Raw genomic sequence first — 19342 nt, 5'->3', positions numbered from 1 at the left:
GCTGCAAGCAGGTCTGGTGCACATTTTTTCTTCAGCCTCTTTAAAATTTTGAGCCTTAAAGGAGTCGATAAGTTCATTTCTTTGCTGCTGTGACCTATCCCTGTAACTTCCTCCAGCTCTACATCCCTCTGCGTTCTTCCAATTCTGGCCTCTTGCGCATCCCTGATTTTAATTGCTCCACCATTGGCGGCCGTGCCTTCAGCTGCCTAGGCCCTAAGCTTTGGAATTCCGTCCCTAAACCTCTCTACTTCTCTCTCCTCCGTTAAGACACTCCTTAAAACCTACCTCTTTGACCAAGCGTTTGGACACCTGTCCTAATATCTCCTTACGTGGCTCGGTGTCAAATTGTGTTTGATAATGCTCCTGTGAAGCGCCTTGGGATGTTTTCCTACATTACAGGCGCTATATAAATGGAGGTTGTTGTTGAAATCTGCAGCTTCCTTTGATCCCCGATGCTTCCACCCCTCCCCTTTAAGGTGTTTCTGCAACCCCATGATGAATGCCCTCTCAAATGGCGAGCTGCCTATAAGCAGTACGATTAGCACTGGCGGCTTGCCTGTTCTATTTATATGAGGCCCAACCACCAATATCGATCCGGTCTTTCGCCAACATCATTGGGTTGGTAGAGCCATCAACCCGCCCTCTATTTGTCCGATCTATGCTGCACACCAAAATCAACTCCAGTGTATGCACCTGATAACTCATTAGGGGGTGCCATTAAACCTTTAAAAGATGGTTGATTCGCTGTTTTAACCTGCTGGCCAATAAAGTGACATTAATATCAGAATGTACAACAAACAAAGAAATACTCTACCAATTTTAAAAATTAGATTATTTTGGTTGTCAGTTTCATAGCCTTTTGAGATGATGGGTTATGCGTCAGACATCACAATATGATTTACAGCTCTCAAGTTGTTCATCTATTGTGAAAAGAAAAAAAGACTTGCATTGATTTGGCACCTTTTGCAAGCTTGGGACATCCTTATAGCCAATGGAGTATTTTTGAAGTGTAGTCACTGTTGCAATGTAGGAAACACAGCAGCCAATTTGCGCACAGCAAGGTCCCACAAACAGCAATGCGATAATTATCAGATAATCTTTTTTTTTTGTGATGTTGGTTGAGGGATAAATATTGGCCAGGACACTGGGGAGAACTCTCCTGCTCTTCTTCGAAATAGTGCCATGGGATTTTTTACATCCACCTGAGAGGGCAGACGGGGCCTCAGTTTAGTCTCTTATCCACAGGACAGTGCAGCAGTCCCTCAGTATTGCACTGGGAGTGTCAGCCTGGATTTTGTGCCCAAACCTCTGGAGTGGGACTTGAACCCACTCCTTCTGACTCAGAGGCGAGAGTCCTACCACTGAGCCAAGGCTGATGCAATTTGGATCACCACTAACTGCTTTTTGAGTTGAAATTCTTTATATAAATATTAATTATAAAATAATTTCCCACTTTTGATGAAAAATCATACCAGAACCAGGCTGAAAATCTGATTAAACATGGATAGGAGAAGTGTTTTTCTAACTCTATAGTTTAACGTCAGTTGGAAGTGTCATTATGCTGCACATTTTTCAGCTTTTTTGCTGCAACCTATGGTTTTCGAATTAATTTGACAGGAAACATGTTGACTTTTCATAAATTATTTTTCAAAAGAAGTAAATAATATATTGCTCAAAAAGGTGACACTTTATTTTGCGAAAAAAATCTTTATTTATAGACCCGATGAATAATTGTGTCAGGAACTAGATGCCGTGCATGAAAGAAATCTGAAAGTGATAAAATGGGGCCAAAGGATCAGTATTATTGCCTCCCTAAAACTGTCTGCACATATTCCAAATCGATTGATTATATCTTACTGCTAAGTAATGTTTTATTCAATGAGTTCAATTCTTTGATGCATACCACAGATTGATTTGGGATGTACCAGAATTCCTCCAAAAAGGATAGCAAACATAGACACTAATTAGTCATTTATGTAGAATTCTACTGTCCTCAAGAATGCATGCACTGGAATGGTAGATGCAAATTTGGAATGAGTTCTATACTTCTGATTAAAGATTTGACCTCTCAACCTAGGAATGATCCTCAAAAACTTGATGCCTTTATAATGGACAAAGCACTATTGGATTACGAGGTCTCAATAGATGCTGACTGCAAGCTGCTAACTGTTGGGAAACCTTTTGCGATAGAAGGTATGCATTGTCTTTCATTGTATACGGTCAGTTAATTTTTATAATGTATACTAGCAGATCTTCTGTGGTATTGCTCAAGAAGAGTCAGAAGTTACACTTTTGCAATGAGTCGGCAGAAGGAGTGCACATCCCCAGTGAAAAAAATTGAAAAGAATTTGTAAATCTCCCCAAAGACAATGAATTAATTCCTAATTAATTTTAATTAGTTCCTGGACAAAAGTAAACAATCTTCTCCTTCGCAACTGATGGCGGGTATCTGTAATATATTGAAAATCTGAGATCTGCATGCAAAACCTTACTTGTCGTCATGTTTTTATCGCACTTTTGTATCAGCTTTTTCCATGATAAATTCCTATGTCCACATTTATAATGGCAATTGTTTATATGTAAACTTGTCACACTGTAATTACATCCTCCTGCCAGTGGTAGCGCTATGGATCCTCAGTTGTGTCTCCTAGCTGTTCAGTTTGAACTTTAATGAAACTCCTATGGAGCAACCAACTCTATGGAGTGACTTTCAATTCAGGTGGACCTCAGGCAGGCAGGGGAGTCACGCTATAATAGAATCAGCGAGCTGCCAGGTACGTTATTTTAATTTTTTTGTTTCCTTGTGGGGCCAGGACGAGCAGAAGTGCTCCTCCAGGCCGCACAAATAAACCTTGGGCCTCCGCTGCCCCCGGGATCCCTCCCCCAACTGCGATATTCTTCTGACAGCCCCATACCAACCACTTACCCAACTGCCAGGGATCGTTCCTTCAGGTCCCCAGCGGTAGTCTCCTGCCTTCCAAAATCCCGCTCCCGCCAACTGGCCAGCTAGTGCTTCCCGCCAGGTTTGGGCAGGAAACTGACGGCATGCGTGCAGAGGAAGCCCATGAGGGAGGGACGGTTTGCCGTCCACCTCAGCCTCCGCCTCCACCTCCACCCACACGGCTCCCTCCGGGAGTTAAAGTCCGGGCTTATGTTTCCACAGGTCTACATTAATCTAAACCTTGGTTATACATGTTATTGTCCTTGCAGATTATCTCTTGAAAAATTTGTAAATACTCTTTTTTAATGTAAGTAGGATTCCTTTTTCAATTGCTCCTAAGCAGTTTTGGTCTCAATGAGGCTACAAAATAATTCACCAAGGAATAGACTAACACAAAGCTGACTAAACATCCCAGTTTATAATTATGTCAACCTGGAATGCTTCAACATTATCATGATTTGGGTTTTAAGTGTACACATGGATGTGATTCATTTTATATATAAAAATGTAGAGACTCCGATTTTATATGATTTATATCTGGAAGCTATTATTCAGCTGAGTGTTAGGTGATATCAAATGATTTCATTATTAATCTTAATATCTAGAGATTTAGATGTTAAACTAGGGAATTCGTGACAGACGTCGCCAGTTTTTTTATCCATTATGAGGTTGTTTAATTCCACCTTAGGACACTAATAAAGATTTTTAAAAAGCAGAGCAAAGCACAGAAAACAAATTAACTGAAGCTTTAATTACTTTTGTAATAAAGTTGAGGTATATGATATTTAAGTTAACATGTTCATATGAAATTCCTCAGGCTGCTATTTTAATGCTCCATTTAAATAGCAACCAGATGAATATCATACAAACCCCATGTTAGCATGTTTCTATGCTATTATCACATGATAAAGTTCACCCTTATATGTTATTCAGTTCCAGGTCATGACGTGTTGACATGCCAAAAATATTTTACATGGTTGTATAGGTAGATTACTTAGAACTATATAAATGAGCAGTGGGAAGAAATGCTAACAATGCATGGAACAGTATGCTAACAAGTGTTTGGAATGATGTGCAAATATGTTGAAAGGCTATCAACATTGTGTCAGCTCATGCTATATTTTTCGCTCCTCCTGTCCTCAGGACATTGGCCCGTGCTTAGGTTGTGTTCCAAGGGTGCTGGAGGCACTCCAATACCATTCTTCATGATTGATCCTGGAGTGTGTCATCCAGAGGGCATCTGCAGAACCTAATCCTCACCCAACGTCCAAGATCATTGCATTAGGGAAGCAGGAACTCTGGCTGGTTTATCCTTCCTAGCCAAGAGGCCCTGAGTATGACTATAACATTTGTGGATCGAATGATGTGGTTTCAGAGACATGACATGCGACAAGTATGCATTTGGCAATAAGAATAAGTGAGGTCTTTGCAAATTGATGTATTTGAAAAGATCATTTTAATCATTGCAGCTTGGTCAAAGCACAATGGCAGACATTGCCAAATCATTCCCCTTACTCCCTTAACACAAGGCAAAGGATATACAAAAATAATCCAATTTGTTATTTGAGCTTGTGACTTATTTTCAGCATCACTCTGAACTATCACCACTGCTCCCCTTCAGTTCCTCCATTCATATTAACATAGCAAAATTGTTTAGCGATAATATTTACTGATTATTATTAACTAATAAGCAAATGGTAATTGTTTCTTCATACACTTGCTTTAATTAATTGTACATAGCTTATTGGTCATCAAAGTCCATCATGACGTCTTCTGTTCTTGCAAAAAAAGAAAAACAAGCCCAAAATGGAATAAAACTTACCTTATGAGTTACACAGTTTGTTATATAAAAAAAGTAGGCTTTTATCTCATCTCTGGTTTAGGATAATAATTAGAAACTGCTCAAGCTTTACTCTCATGGTTTACAAAAGCATTGGAGTGCCTTGATGTAATTGCTGCCTTGTAATTACTCAGGGATGTCTATAATTCTTTGATCTGTTGGAATAACCAGAGGTAGCTTTTGCCATCTTCTTCAGTGTCCTAACTGATTTCTTTTTCAATAACTTTAGGCCAATTCACTTGCAGTGTCAGAAAACATGCTGAGTCTGATTTTCCTGCTTTCTTTGAAAATTCCTATTTCTAGGGTATGGAATTGGCCTCCTGCAGAATTCCCCATTGACTTCAAACATTTCTGAATTAATTAGCCAGTACAAGTCCGATGGGTTTATGGATGTGCTGCATGATAAATGGTATAAAGTTGTACCATGTGGCAAAAGAAGCTTTGCTGTGACAGAGGTAAGAAATCTTTTCAAGAATAAGAAATGTGTTTGGTATTCAATAGGCATTACTAATAAATTTAAAGAGGGAGTGTCACCGTCAATACTTCTGTGACAATCGCTCTTGAAATCTATTTGAATTGACGGAATTGGATTGAACAAAATATGTGTATAGATAACTACACACACATACATTGTATCTAGGTTGGAAAACCCTACTCATCCCTAGCCAGGAATGGGTTCATTTCCAGCTTTCTGACTGAACTGCAAAGCAGGTCACTAGTTTGTTAGTGTCTTCAGTCCACAATCTCTAGTTCTTTGGTATTTCCTTCTCTGATCTCTTGCTGAATGGGATCATGGGTCGCATTGCAGGTCTTCCCCAACCACCTGATAAGCTTTTTATTTGTGCTAATGGTATATGTTTTGGGATTCAGTTACTATTGTTACAGTAGAACCATTTGTAAGCCTCTTTTAAAACTTTTTTCCCCATTGCTGCACTGCATTTAATAATAACTATTAATAAAAGCAGCCAAATCTAATTTATGTTCAAAGAACTGTAGGACTTTTAAACAAAAAAGTATAATAAGCTTTGTAAATTGAATTGAATGTTACCTTATTACTTATGTAATGTTAATGCTACATAGAGCTGCATTAATCATGTACAAGTTGAGAATTGCTGATTGCTTAATCAATAGCCAGTAAAGAAAGTGGTACGTTCTATTAGGTATCTCTAGTACAATATTATGTTTGTTAAAGATTGTAAAAATAAGCTAAGAAAATAAAACATTTTATTTTAATTGTGTATATAGTAACAGCATCAAGTAGTCCAGAGCACAAGTGATCGTGTGGGTCCCTCTACATTGCCCCAGCTATACACAAATCTCCATTTTCCAAAGACCGAAGTGGAATTTGAAATGCATTTCATTCCCCTGGTCTTACTGAATAAAATTACTGAAGTAATGGCAGTTGTTGTTAACGACACCTGTATACCAGGATTCACTCCTGACCATCAACAATTATCAGCAAGTAGAAACCTTTTGACTTGTGAATAAGAAGTGAAAGAGCACTGCGCTAACAACACTATCCTTCCCATTCCTCTAGAACTCTGGGCATCACCAAGTTGTTTGGCCTAATTATATGATTCTCATGCAGTAAATATGTTTTAAGGTCTGAAACGATCATAGAGATTTGGAACATTTTCATCTCCTTCCCTTCTCATCCACAACTCCACGAGTTGTTACCTGCATTAACTCTTTTAAGCTCAATGAAGCCTCAATGGTGCCTGACACCGGTGCCCCCTGAGTTGGAAGCCTTTAGTGCTGTGAAATGCTCAGCTTGCAAAGCTCATTGCAAGTATATCTGATGAATTCTAATGTAAGTCTTTGCTGGGACAAAAAACTGAAATCATAAGGTGCTGTAAGTTGTCAATCACACGCTACTGGGTCACACTATTGGGATAAATTAGAATCACAGTGCAAGATTGTCGCAGATAAAAGTTTATTGAGACCTAGCATTTGGTCCCAACTTGGGCTGGATGGAGTTGCTAAGCACAGAAGTAGCAGGCAGCTAAACAGACATACAGTTGATGCTGACGCTATTGATATTAGCACTCAATATTTAAACATAAATATTTTTTTAAAATAACAGCAACACAAAAGGAAGTTGAAGTTAGTCATAAATCATTGCTACAGTTTGATATTTTTATTAAAAAGAAGAATGCCGATGGTGATATTTGCTCTTTAAATTGTTTAAGATGTTGTTTGGGTCATTAGGGAAGAGTTAAAATATAAAAACTGTTAATTGAAAGATTGCATAGGGTGCAATCTTTTTATCAATGGTAGCAAGGGGGTGTTTTCCATTTGCCAGCAGAGAATAAAAAGGACTACCAGTCGATTTCCAATTTTCCCCAGTGGTGAGTTCCAAAGGTAGGTGACTATCACTTAGGACTTAGGGAAGGGGTCAAAGGGGGTTGGGGTGTTCTGATGAACAAAGAGACAGGTTATCATTACTTCCAACCAGTCAACAAATGTTTTGCAAGGGAGATATGCCGACATAATATATTCCTCAATTGTGATGCTATAATTTATCAACAGCAACTTTCTATTGCAATCACATTGCCCAACATATAAATAGACCTAGCAGTAAATGTGTGGCATCTTATTCACAGTTAGCTTTAAATTCTCTGTAGCATAAGTAAATCTCTTATTTTATTCCAGTTTTATTTACCAGCTTATGTAATTTTTTTGCATAAAAATGTTCTGTGACAAACAGGGACGGCCAAGAAGATACTTTTACAGACTTGCTTGCAGGGCAGGGGCAATAATTTGAATGAAAGAAAGACTTGCATTTATATTGTGCTTTTCATGCTCTCAGGACACCCCAAAGCACTTTACAGCCAATGAGGAACTTTTGAAGTGTTGTAATGTAGGAAACGCAGCAGCCAATTTGTGCACAGCAAGATCCAACAAACAGCAATGTGATAATAACCAGATAATCTGTTTTAATAATGTTGGTTGAGGGATAAATATTGACTAGGATACCGGGAATAACTCCCTTGCTCTTCTTCAAAAGTGCCATGGGATTTTTTTCATCTGAGGGCAGACGGGGCCTCGGTTTGACCTCTCATCCGAAAGACAGCACCTCAGACAGTGCAGCACTCCCTCAGTACTGCACTTGGAGTGAGGGGCTAGATTTGGAGTGGGACTTGAACCAATGACCTTCTGACTCAGAGGCAAGAGTGCTACCACTGAGCCACGGAATGAAATAGTCACAAGCACTGCATTACATTTTACTTTGGTTAGCCTGTTTTCAACTCCATAGCGAAGCAAACTGCTGAAACACAGAGTAGTGTTGCCCAGCAGTTTCCCAAATGTAAATCATGTGTTTAGAATGGAAAATTCCATGCCAATGATGCATGGGATAAATTTAAGCGTTCCCTAGATATTTCGGTCAAGTGGCAGAAGCCCAAAATGGCAGGTAAAGCAAATTTGAGGGAAGCACAAAGTTCATCGTTGTGAAGCACAAGGTAACCTACTTCATAGAGGGAGTACTAAAAAGTAAAGTGAAACTCGGGAACTTGGGCTGAATTGTGCACAAATGCACCTTTGAGAGATTTCCAGTTGAGTGGGAATGAAAATGGCTGCTTAGCTGTTCTACTGCCTTGAAGCCCAATGTTGCCGGGCCAGATTTTATGATCTTAAGATGGGGGAAAAGCTTTATTGAAATTAATGATGTTGACATGTTGTGAACCCAAGAAATTTGATCCTGAAAGAAAATCAGTACTGGAAAAGTTGCATAAAACCTTGCCAGATTTGTTGCCAACTCTAATGTGCTAATGTTACCATTACTAATTTTAATTGCTGAGCTGCAAAACGTAATATCAGGAAACTGGACCAGTTGTTCGATAAGTTTGACAATTTGAAAGATATTCATTGCATTTTTGCAGTGGTGAATTTAAAAACCTTTAAAGGGGGAAAGTGAGTTTTTATGGTATTAACTTCATTTCCTGGGGAGCCTGGGACCATACCTCCCTCAGGAACTTTTGACACTTTTTGGGTATATTTTCCAGCATTTTTAAGTGTACTGTGATTCAGCATTAAGGGGAGAGCTACCTAGAGCAACATCAAGAGGAAGGAGACCCAGAGAGAGCTCAGCAACACCAAGGAGTGTCACTGGAATCTGTTTGGTGTGCCCTCGTGTTCCTGGTGTCCTCGCTGTGTGCTCTCATGCCCCTGAACCGTAGGCTGTGTAACACTTAAGTAGATCTGAGCTGAGTGGCAAAATCCATAGCTCCAGAAGTGCAAGTGAAAAAAATTCCCCGTTTTGCAGCTTGACTGCGCTTCAAGAAAGAGAATTTTCACACAACCCCTGAGTGTTCTCAGCATCGCTGCTATTTTGCAAGGGCTTCAAAAGGGTTTGTTTACACCTGATTATAACAAAGGAAAGCAAGGGTTGGGAATGCTCAGTGACTTCACATCAGAACAGACTAAAAAGTGTGCATTAGCCTGTGGGAGTCAATGACTAGTTTATCCTTCCAATAAAATTTGGCATTATCCATCACAAGCCATAAAATAATACTCAGCTATACTGCATTAAACATAAAAGGATTACAAAATATTTCATAAGCTGTTACAGGTATAGCCACGTTCCCACTCCACACTCAATGCTGGCACGGACCTTTTATACCATGTGAGTGGTGATAAAAGTCATGTTTCAAAATAAATGATAGGATAATTGATACCTGTGCAAAGCCGTAACATATTGAGGGGATTACAACGGCATAATAAACTGTAAGAGAGAAGCTCAAGTAGTTTACAGATGTCATTTGAACTAGTAGTTTATAGTCCTGCAACTCTTCTAGAATAATCAATTTAGATTTGTACTCTCATCTGTGCTCAGGAGATCGTGAGTTCGAGCCCCACTAAGGGACTTTGACACACAAAAAAAGATGCGCCTTTACGACCTGAGGACGTACCAAGGGCACTTTTACAGCCGACAAAGTACTTTTGAAGTGTAGTCATCGTTGTAATGTAGGAAACACGGCAGCCAATTTGCGCACAGCAAGGTCCCACAAACAGCAATGTGATAATGACCAGACAATCTGTTCTAGCGATGTTGGTTGAGAGATAAATATTGGCCAGGACACTGGGGAGAACTCCCCTGCTCTTCTTCGAAATAATGCCATGAGATCTTTTACATCTACCTGAGAGGGCAGACGGGGCCTCGGTTTAACGTCTCATCTGAAAGATGGCACCTCCGACAGTGCAACACTCCCTCAGTACTGCACTGGGAGTATTAGCCTAGATTTTGTGCTCAAACTTCTGGAATGGGACTTCAACCCACAACCTTCTGACTCAAGAAGCGAGAGTGCTAGTCTAGGCGGACACTTCAGCGGGACACTGAGGGAGTACTGTATCATTGGAGGAACCACCTTTCAGATGAGATGTTAAATCGAGGCCCCCTCTACCTGGTCAGATAGATGGAAATTATCCCAAAATGCTATCTAAGGAAGAGCAGGAGACTTCTTCCCTTGATCAACACCAGAAAAAAACAGATTAACTGGTCAATATCTCATTGTGTTTGTGGGATCTTGCTGTGCACAAATTAGCTGCCACATTCATCTATATTGCAGTTTCCTGGCAGTCTCATTAGCATACGCTAAACTCATACCATATATTCCTCCTTTAACTATAAAAATTAAAGTTTCAAGCTATCTAAATATCATTCATGCACTTTAGGGACAATGGGGGAAAAAAATTCCATAAGGCCTATTATTGGGCGCGAGTAGCATGATCCGCTATTAACCCACGCCCAGTGGTCCCTACACAGGCAGGACGAGACTTTCGTCAGGCCTGAGGACTTACCTTCGAGCTGCGTTAGAAATCAGTGTTGAAAATCAGCGTTGAATGAGATTTCAATGCAATTCGCACTTTCCACCAGCAGGGAGAGCCCCAATCTCTTAAAGGTAGGCTGTCTCTTAAAGGTAGCCAATACCTGTTATTTGCTAAAAATAACAGTCTGTTGCCTGCATGGAATCTGAACGGAGATCAGATATTGCACATATAAAACACAGATGCAAGTCCCGCCCCTATGTTTACAAACTGATGAGTTATGTTAAAACATTGAATAATGGTTGCGCATTGCTAAATCCCACATCCTCCAACCTGCATGCCAGACCTCACCAAACTGCCGATCTGAGTTGGTACCAGGCCTGCGAGAGTGCACCGAGGCAGCGGGGGACGAAGTCAATGCCAGGTGTGCAGCATCATGAACATGGATGCAGTACAGGAAGAAGTTCAATGCTTTGACACAAGTGGTCAAGGTGGGTGAGGTCAACTGTCAAGTGGCGTCTCCTACCAACTGTACCACGCACTATACCCCCCCATCACCCACATACCAACATACTCTTTCCAACAATATTCAACTCTGCCAACCAGATGCTTCCTCTCACCATTACACATTACTACTGTTGCAAGCCGCCCACCCACAACTCACAGGTCACACACACTGACATCTATTCAATCACGACAGGCACATCACCCATACACCCCGCTTTCTTGCAGGAGAAGGTGGCGCATATAGGGAGGCAGCAAGTACAGTGGCATTTAGCCCCTCAAGCCTGTTCCGCCATTCAGTGAGATCATGGTGGACCTATGACCTAACTCCATCTACCCACCTTAGCCCCATATCCCTTAATACCCTTGGTTCGCAGAAATCTGTCAATCTCAGATTTAGAATTCACAATTGAGCTAGCATCAGCTGCCATTTGCAGAAGAGCGTTCCAAACTTCTCCCACCCTTTGTGTGTAGCAGCGTTTCCTAACTTCACTCCTGCACGTCCTGGCTCTAAATGTCCCCTAGTCCTAGTATTCAAGTATACGAGACCTCCAAAAACAGTTGCAAGTGTGTCGGCAGCCAGAACCAATAATCCAGCCACTAACCTGTAAATTCTGCATGGTCCCTTTAAATAGCGCTGGTGGGGGGTCCTCCAGGCACTCTAAGACACGTTCAGATGGTCGTGGTTAAGACAGTGTGTTGAGTTGAGTGTTAGACACCATTTTGGAACATATCACTTTAAATCAGCATTGCACACTGATTGTATCTATTTTCTCCTTATTTTACATGCTTCTGGCGTTCGGTATTTGCGCATGCGCTAATACCTATACCAAGATGGCGTCCGGCGCAAGTCACGCTGGAAACGTACATGTGCAGCCAAGACGCCATCTTGGCACTTCTGGAGGCTGCGTAGCGCGAAAACAACGGACGCTACACGGCCCAATTTCTAGCCCAGCATGTTTAAAAACATGCAATCATAGAAGCATGTCAATTTTTACTGTGACTCATACTTACGCCTTAAAAATGTATTCAAAGAAACAGAAAATACAGTGCAGGTGACACTGAGGATAATTTTTTTTTTAATCGCAATAGAACACCAGAAAAATTACTTTGTTTCCTGCTGCGCCTAGAATTCTGGGCTTAATTTTACACCCATTTTGAACCAGCGTAATACAGGAAATTCCCATGTACAGCTCTTTAGCCTGGGAGCAAAACCATTATAATGAGCCGAGATGCGTTTGGATGCAGCGATCGAAAGAGGGGTGTAATTACACGTGTAGCACACTTGTACCCGATTTGCCTCGATCTTTTATGTCGGGTATTTGCTTTACATCCCGATTACACCTGCCCCTGGGTGCAAATACACAGGAAATTTCACCTCTATGTACCAGCACAAAATGCAAGTGTCTCTATGGCAACAATGCAAAAATGTTGACCTGGACGAACCATCTATTTTTCTTCCCCCTTTGACTTTGAGGCCTGCAACTGTATCTCTGCATCAATTAAAATATTGCACTAGAAATAATGTTCAGATGCAGTCAGTGAGGAGACCCTCTGCTGCCACCTTTTGCGTGCACTGAATAATACAGCCAAAAAACACACAAACACAGCGAAGATGAATACAGTTATAGAGGCTAGCAGGGCGCCAACATGTTGGTTCAAATCAGATTTTTAGCTGAACTCTTTTCGGTCGCCATTTATATTCATTTAACCCTGTGAGTGCAGTGGAAAGAAAGTCGGAGGGGGTCCTGATGAGAACTCCATCTTGTAGGGCGAAAAATTCGACTGGATCAACCCTGCGTTGGGGAGGTACATCTACTGATTGACTGCAGAGCGGTATTGATGGTGGCTTTAGATGGGTGCACTGCTAAGGAAGGGGCTGTGGACACGGTATTATTATGGAACCAGGAAAAATATAACTGATATGCCACGAAACCTAGTGTACCTGCCTTGACCACCATGAGGCAAAACACTTACATTCCAAGTGAAGAGCTACGAGTACTTTACTTTAAAATAGCAATTGATTTCCTTTATGTACTAGATGATTCTCCCATGGCATCGTTCGGAGACCACGTTTTTAAAAATTATATGTCTCCTTGCAATTGTCTGCTGGCTTGCCTTCACTGTCTAATTCTTGTTGTGTCCTATTTGTGATTCATTTTTTCTGTCTCTTTCGCTTTGTACGGCTCCATTACAGGTGTGTAATCCTCCCTGCCTGTTTAAACCGGGAGAGGTGTATAAGGGGCAGCCGATCCGATACTGTCCACTTACAGTATCGCCAAAAGTTAAAATTACCCCTACACAGTGTATCAGCATGGGCGCTGACACCCTAAAAACAAAAAAAATTATAATTTTGCCCAGTGGTAGTTAAAATTAATAGTGTATGATAAATGAAAAGTGGCAAATATGGGTAAAAAAACAATTTGAATGACTTTAAACTTTTATGTATAGTGGCAGTAACGGGTATTCAACCAAGAAAACTTTGCTAACATCAAAGTGTTTAGTAAACCATACATGTTTTGGATCATCATGAATAATTTGAACACTGGACAACTGCATTTTTTTCTAATAGTAGCACAAGTTTTATGTGCCTTAATGACCAGGTAATCTGTTTTAGTGATGGTTGAGGGATAAACATTGACCAGGACACCAGGGAGAACTCCCATGCTCTTCTTTGAAATAGTGCCATGGGATCTTTCACGTCCACCTGAGAGGACAGACGGGGGCCTTGCATTAACGTCTGATCTGAAAGACGGCATCTCCAACAGTGCAACACTCCCTCAGTACTGCACTAGAGTGTAGGTTGAAGTGTCAGGATGTAGCAGTTTGCTCAAACTTTCACTGATTCCCTTCTTCGAACATAATGACAGCTTAGAAGATGGAAAAGCCATCTGGCACATCAAGCACAGTCTATCCTATCGTGCTTTAACTAGCTATTTAATCTCCTGCGGGAATGTTCTCCATCCATCCTCACATCTGGTGTCAGCCGTGGCTCAGAGGGTAGCACTCTCGCTCTGAGAAGGTCGTGGGTTCAAGTCCCACTCCAGATATTTGAGCACAAAGTCTAGACTGACACTCCAGTGCAGTACTGAGGGAGTTCTGCACTGTCAGAGGTGCCATGTTTCAGATGCGATGTTGAACCGAGGCTTTTAGGTGTATGGCACTATTTTGAAAAGAGCTGGGGATTTCTCCCCCGTGTCCTGGCCAATATTTATACCTCAACCATCATCCATATCAACAGATTAACTGGTCATTGTCATATTGCTGTTTGTGGGACCTTGCAGTGTGCAAATTGGCCACCGACTTTACAACTTCAAAAGTACTTAATTGGCTGTATAGTGCTTTGGATGTCCTGAGGTCGTGAAAGGCGCTATATAAATGCAAGTTCTTTCTCTTTCTTACTATGACCTGCTGCTCTAACCTACAACAACCTCTGCTATCGATAAATATTCTGGATTTTTTATGTGATTATCTTTGCGGATCAGGGAGTATTTATGCAGAACATTTCGGTCCATGATCACAAAGCGATTGACTATGGAAATCAGGCTGTCAGCGGTTTCAAATACAGTCTCCAGTGATTATAATGCTTGCAAATCCACTACCATTTTTGTTACACTTTGAATTAAGGTAACATTGCAAAATTTTTTTAAATGCAAAAAATTTGTAATTCTTGGTAACTCAGATAATTGTGATTGATTGATTGAAAAGATTTCTTATTTATTATATCTTTATTATTCCTAATCCCCATAACTTTAAATTTGGAAATAAGCTTAGCATACATAGCAGTCCAGTTGTATCTTGTTCATGCACATTAGCCAGAGTGCGTCTCATGAGTTTTTAATTTTAAATGTAATTAACTACTCCCCATTCCTTGCAGCCACATCTCCTCTCATGCAATAGTTTTCTCTTTATCGATCTTATCCACGACTTGACACTGGAAGCAAAAAATTAGAATAAAAAGAAAGACAAAAAAATGAGTAATTTTTAAAATGGCAATACACACACAGCAGACATGGTAAGTGTGGGAAAAAACTGTTGAGTGGGAGGAGGGACCAGCTGAGAGGCAGCAGGAGTCAACATTGGGCCAGAATTTGCTGGAGTGGGGCATCTCGCGACGTGCCCCATTAGGTAAACTTTTTCCTGCACCCTTCAGCTCAAATGTTTTGTGCCGTAACTTAAGAACATAATAGGAGCAGGGGTAGGCCCCTCGAGCCTGCTCCGCCATTCAATAAGATCATGGCTGATCTTCGACCTCAACTCCACTTTCCCGCCCGATCCCCATATCCCTTGATTCCCTTAGAGTCCAAAAATCTATCGATCTCAGTCTTGAATATACTCAACGACTGAGCATCCACAGCCCATTGAGGTCGAGAATTCCAAATAATCATGACTCTGAGTGAAGAAATTTCTCCTCATCTCAGTCCTAAATGGCCGACCCTTATCCTGAGACTATGTGCCCTAGTTCTAGACTCTCCAGCCAGGGGAAACATCCTCTCAGCATCTACTCTGTCAAGCCCTCTAAGAATCTTATATGTTTCAATAAGATCACCTCTCACTCTTCTAAACTCCAGACAGTATAGGCCCATTCTAATCAATCTCTCCTCATAGGACAACCCTCTCGTCCCAGGAATCAATCTAGTGAACCTTTGCTGCACCGCTATTAAGGCAAGTATATCCTTTGTTAGATAAGGAGACCAATACTGTGCACAGTACTCCAGGTGTGGTCTCACCAAAGCCCTGTACAATTGCAGCAACACTTTCTTACTCTTGTACTCCAATCCACTTGCAATAAAAGCCAACATACCATTTGCCTTCCTAATTGATTGCTGTACCTTTCTATGTTTTGTGTACAAGGATACCCAAATCCCTCTGAACACCAACATGTAATAGTTTCGCACCATTTAAAAAATGTGTTTTTCTATTCTTCTCACCAAAGTGAATAACCTCACATTTCCCCACTTTATACTCCATCTGCCACCTTCTTGCCCACTCACTTAACCTGTCTCTATCCCTTTGCAGACTCTTTGGGCTCAATTTTCAAAGGGTGGCAGGATGACAGCGGTGGGGGGGAGGCGTCAGTGGGCGAGTGGCAAACCCGGATAATAAAAACTTAACGTTTCCCACCCGATCACAAGTTAATTGGTGGCCCTTAACGTGGCTTCTGGTTTTGCCGTCCGAAAGCTGCGCAGTGGGCGGACTGCGCACCCGCATCACAGGCTGTCAGCTGGAGCATGTACATTTAAAGGGCCATTGCTCCAATGGCTTTTGCTGGAGCAACCACGACGAACATGCAAAATGGAGCAGCACAGGGGCAAGGCTGCTCCGAGATTTAATGATTCCTCACTCCGGGTGCTACTGGCCGGGGTGAGGAGGAGGAGGGAAATATTTTACCTGGCTGATGGGAGGAAGTGGCCTGCCTCTGCCACCAAGAAGGCCTGGATCGAGGTGGCAGAGGAGGTCACCAGCAGCAGCAACATATCCCGCACTTGGGTCCAGTGCAGGAAGCATTTCAATGACCTAACTAGGTCAGCAAATGATAGTACACTTACTGATTCTTCTGCATTCCGTGGTACACATCACTGCGGCCGCCCCCCAACAACTCTTTCTGCACTGCCAAAACTATTCCATCACATCACTCCTCACACAAACTTAAGGCTCATCCTCAACTTACCTGCACTTCCTCACCTCCCCATTTGTGACCCCCCCCACTACCACTCACCCCAATCCTCATCCAATGTGATGTCTCTGTCTCATACTCACCCTCTGATGCACCTCTTTCACTGTCAGCCTCACCCAAAGCAATGCATTCATCAGTTGGCCACTTCACCATTACTCACTCACACATCTGTACTTTATCCCTTTCTAGGAGAAGAGAGTGCAAAATGCACGCAAGAGGGCGAGGACTGGAGGGGGGACCACAACAAGTAGTGGTCCTCACAGATGCAGAGCAGGAGGCGCTGGAGTTCAGCTGCACCCTCGAGTGCCTGTCCATTGGGGATGGCGAGACTGGCACCCCACAAACGTCTGGTGACACAACTTTAACATTCATCACACACAATATGAATTGATGTTAACAATGATTGGCATGTTCAACACCTCAGTATGCTCATCGCAACATCACACATCTGTGATGATGCTTAATGTTGCCTTCTGTTCTCTTACAGGCCATTCAACGACCGCAGTGACGGCAGAGGGCGATTCCTCAGAGGAGGTCCAGGCCTCTGAGGGGGCACCATCACATCTTAGTGAGCCATCCACCAATGCAGATACTCACACCTCATTGGGTCCTCGTAGTCAGTTAGTTGGGTTGGCACCTAGTGAATCACCACACACGTGAGCACGAGCAGACACTGGTGGCAGGGGCAGCTGTGGAGAGTCCAGGCTCTGCTCAGCTGGACGCAGATGCTGAACCCCGGGGGCCATCCTTTAAAAGGAGAATGATCGAGGGACAGCAGCACATTTGTGAGTTACTGGAACAGGTGCCACGCACACTCTCCACAATAATGCAGAGGATGGAGGTGTCCAACTCCTGCATGAGTGGAATGGTAGCACAAGTACGTGAGGGAATCTCTGAGATAGTGTCACAGGGACGTGAGGAACTCTCTGAGATAATGTTGCACGTAACTGCTGAAATGTCTGCGATGGAAGGAAGGCTAGCCTCCATTGAGCTGCAAGCACGGCTCACAAATGAGTCCAATCAGGCCCTGACAACGGCCGTGCGGACTCAGGGTGAACAACATTCAGCCGGCTTGGACAGGCAGACAGACACATTAGCACTGGCCCTACAAGGCATCACACATGTCCTCCAAACTTTTGTCCAGCAGAGTAGTAGGAGTGATGTGGGCCTGGCCCAGGAGAGAGATGATGGTGAAAGAGTCATGGAAGTGGGGACACCATTCAAAGCACTCCCACGTCTCACCCATTGCCCCCCCCCTCTCAACCAGTACCCACAATGCTGCTTCCTTCCAGGTGGCCGAGTCAGCCCTTGCACAGGTGCAGGTGGAGCAGTATTTGGCGGGGCCCTCATGGGCTCCAAAACCATACAGGCATAGGCTGAAAGCATCTAATCAGTCAGGGCATGAACATGAGCAACCTGCCACTACCTCTGCTACAGCCACAGGGGATGCACCACGTAGAAGCGGTAGGAAGAGAAAGGCAAAGGATTTGTGATCACGAAGGGTCTGCACAAGGGCGTCTGACTGACTGTCATGTTTTTCATTTATATTTGGTTTCTGTTAAAGTCACATTAAATGTTATCATTCTCACTGATTACTACCATATCTTGCCCATTCTTGACTGGATTTTGTAATAGTGCCCTTTCACGAGGTTCATCATGAACGGCGACACTTGATGCCACCCATTGGGTCACTTTACAGTGGGTGTATGTGTAGTTGCACGACTCTTTTGTGCAGGGCGAGGTAGGGGGCTGGTTGATCAACAGTCCTGGCTCGTGTGGAGGTGCTCAGATTGCTATGTGGGTGCAATCAATTGCACCCTGTACCTGTGGGAAGCCAGCCACAGAGTGGAATCCCACTGCCCTCTCTGTCTGGCTGAGGTCGTCCACGGGGAAGTTGACGTATTGCGAGGCCCTGCGAAACAAGCCGTCAGTGACCTGCCTTATGCACTTGTGTGCGGACGACTGAGAGACTCCGGCGATGTCACCGGTGGCACCCTGGAATGATCCGGAGGCGAAGAAGTTGAGGGCACTGATCACTTTATCAGCGACGGATAACGAGATGCCGCAAGGCCCAGCCGGGAGCAGCTCGGCATGAAGGAGGCTGCTGATGTCTGCGACCACCTGGTGACTGACTCTCAGCTTCCTTATGCACTGCTCCTCAGAGAGGTCCAGGAAGCTCAGCCTCGGTCTGTAGACCCTCTAGCGAGGGTAGTGCCTCCTGCGATGTCGCTCCCTCTGTTGTTGCCCTCTGTGCTCTTGTGCAGGTGCCTGTGGTGCAGCACTGTATTGTGGAACTTCAAGTGGCGGAAGTACACGCCGTGCCTGGCGAGGATGGTGATGTTCCTCGTCCTCGGATATAATGGTGGATGCAGCCATCGCACCCCCCATCCTGATGGTGTCAGTTTGAGGGGGTAGACAGAAAATAGGTAAATATGTGTAAACAGAACAATTCTGAGTGGAAACCAAAAATTTTCAGTCAAAACACACAGATCTCCCAGCCAAAAGTTTGTCTGAGAGAACTGAGTGCCCTGCTGCAATAACTCACCTTTTATCCCCATCTGTTAAACAGGGATTTAAATGTCCAAATGGCTGTTGGCTGAAACACAACTCCTTC

The 19342-nt window shown here is 42.9% G+C and overlaps 1 protein-coding gene across 1 annotated transcript in view; it reads left to right on the top strand.

Moving 5' to 3' along the window:
- Positions 1–19342, top strand: part of grin3a (glutamate receptor, ionotropic, N-methyl-D-aspartate 3A) — a 158597-nt gene that overhangs the window by 124050 nt on the left and 15205 nt on the right. Inside the window, exons 5-6 of the mRNA XM_067982280.1 lie at positions 2078–2193; positions 5085–5236. Coding sequence (XP_067838381.1) covers positions 2078–2193; positions 5085–5236 — 268 coding nt within the window. The remainder of the gene's footprint in view (positions 1–2077; positions 2194–5084; positions 5237–19342) is intronic.

The sequence above is a fragment of the Heptranchias perlo genome, chromosome 4, assembly GCF_035084215.1.
Source record: "Heptranchias perlo isolate sHepPer1 chromosome 4, sHepPer1.hap1, whole genome shotgun sequence".
NCBI classification, from domain to species: Eukaryota; Metazoa; Chordata; class Chondrichthyes; order Hexanchiformes; family Hexanchidae; genus Heptranchias; species Heptranchias perlo.
This window is presented reverse-complemented; position numbering and strand designations above follow the sequence as displayed.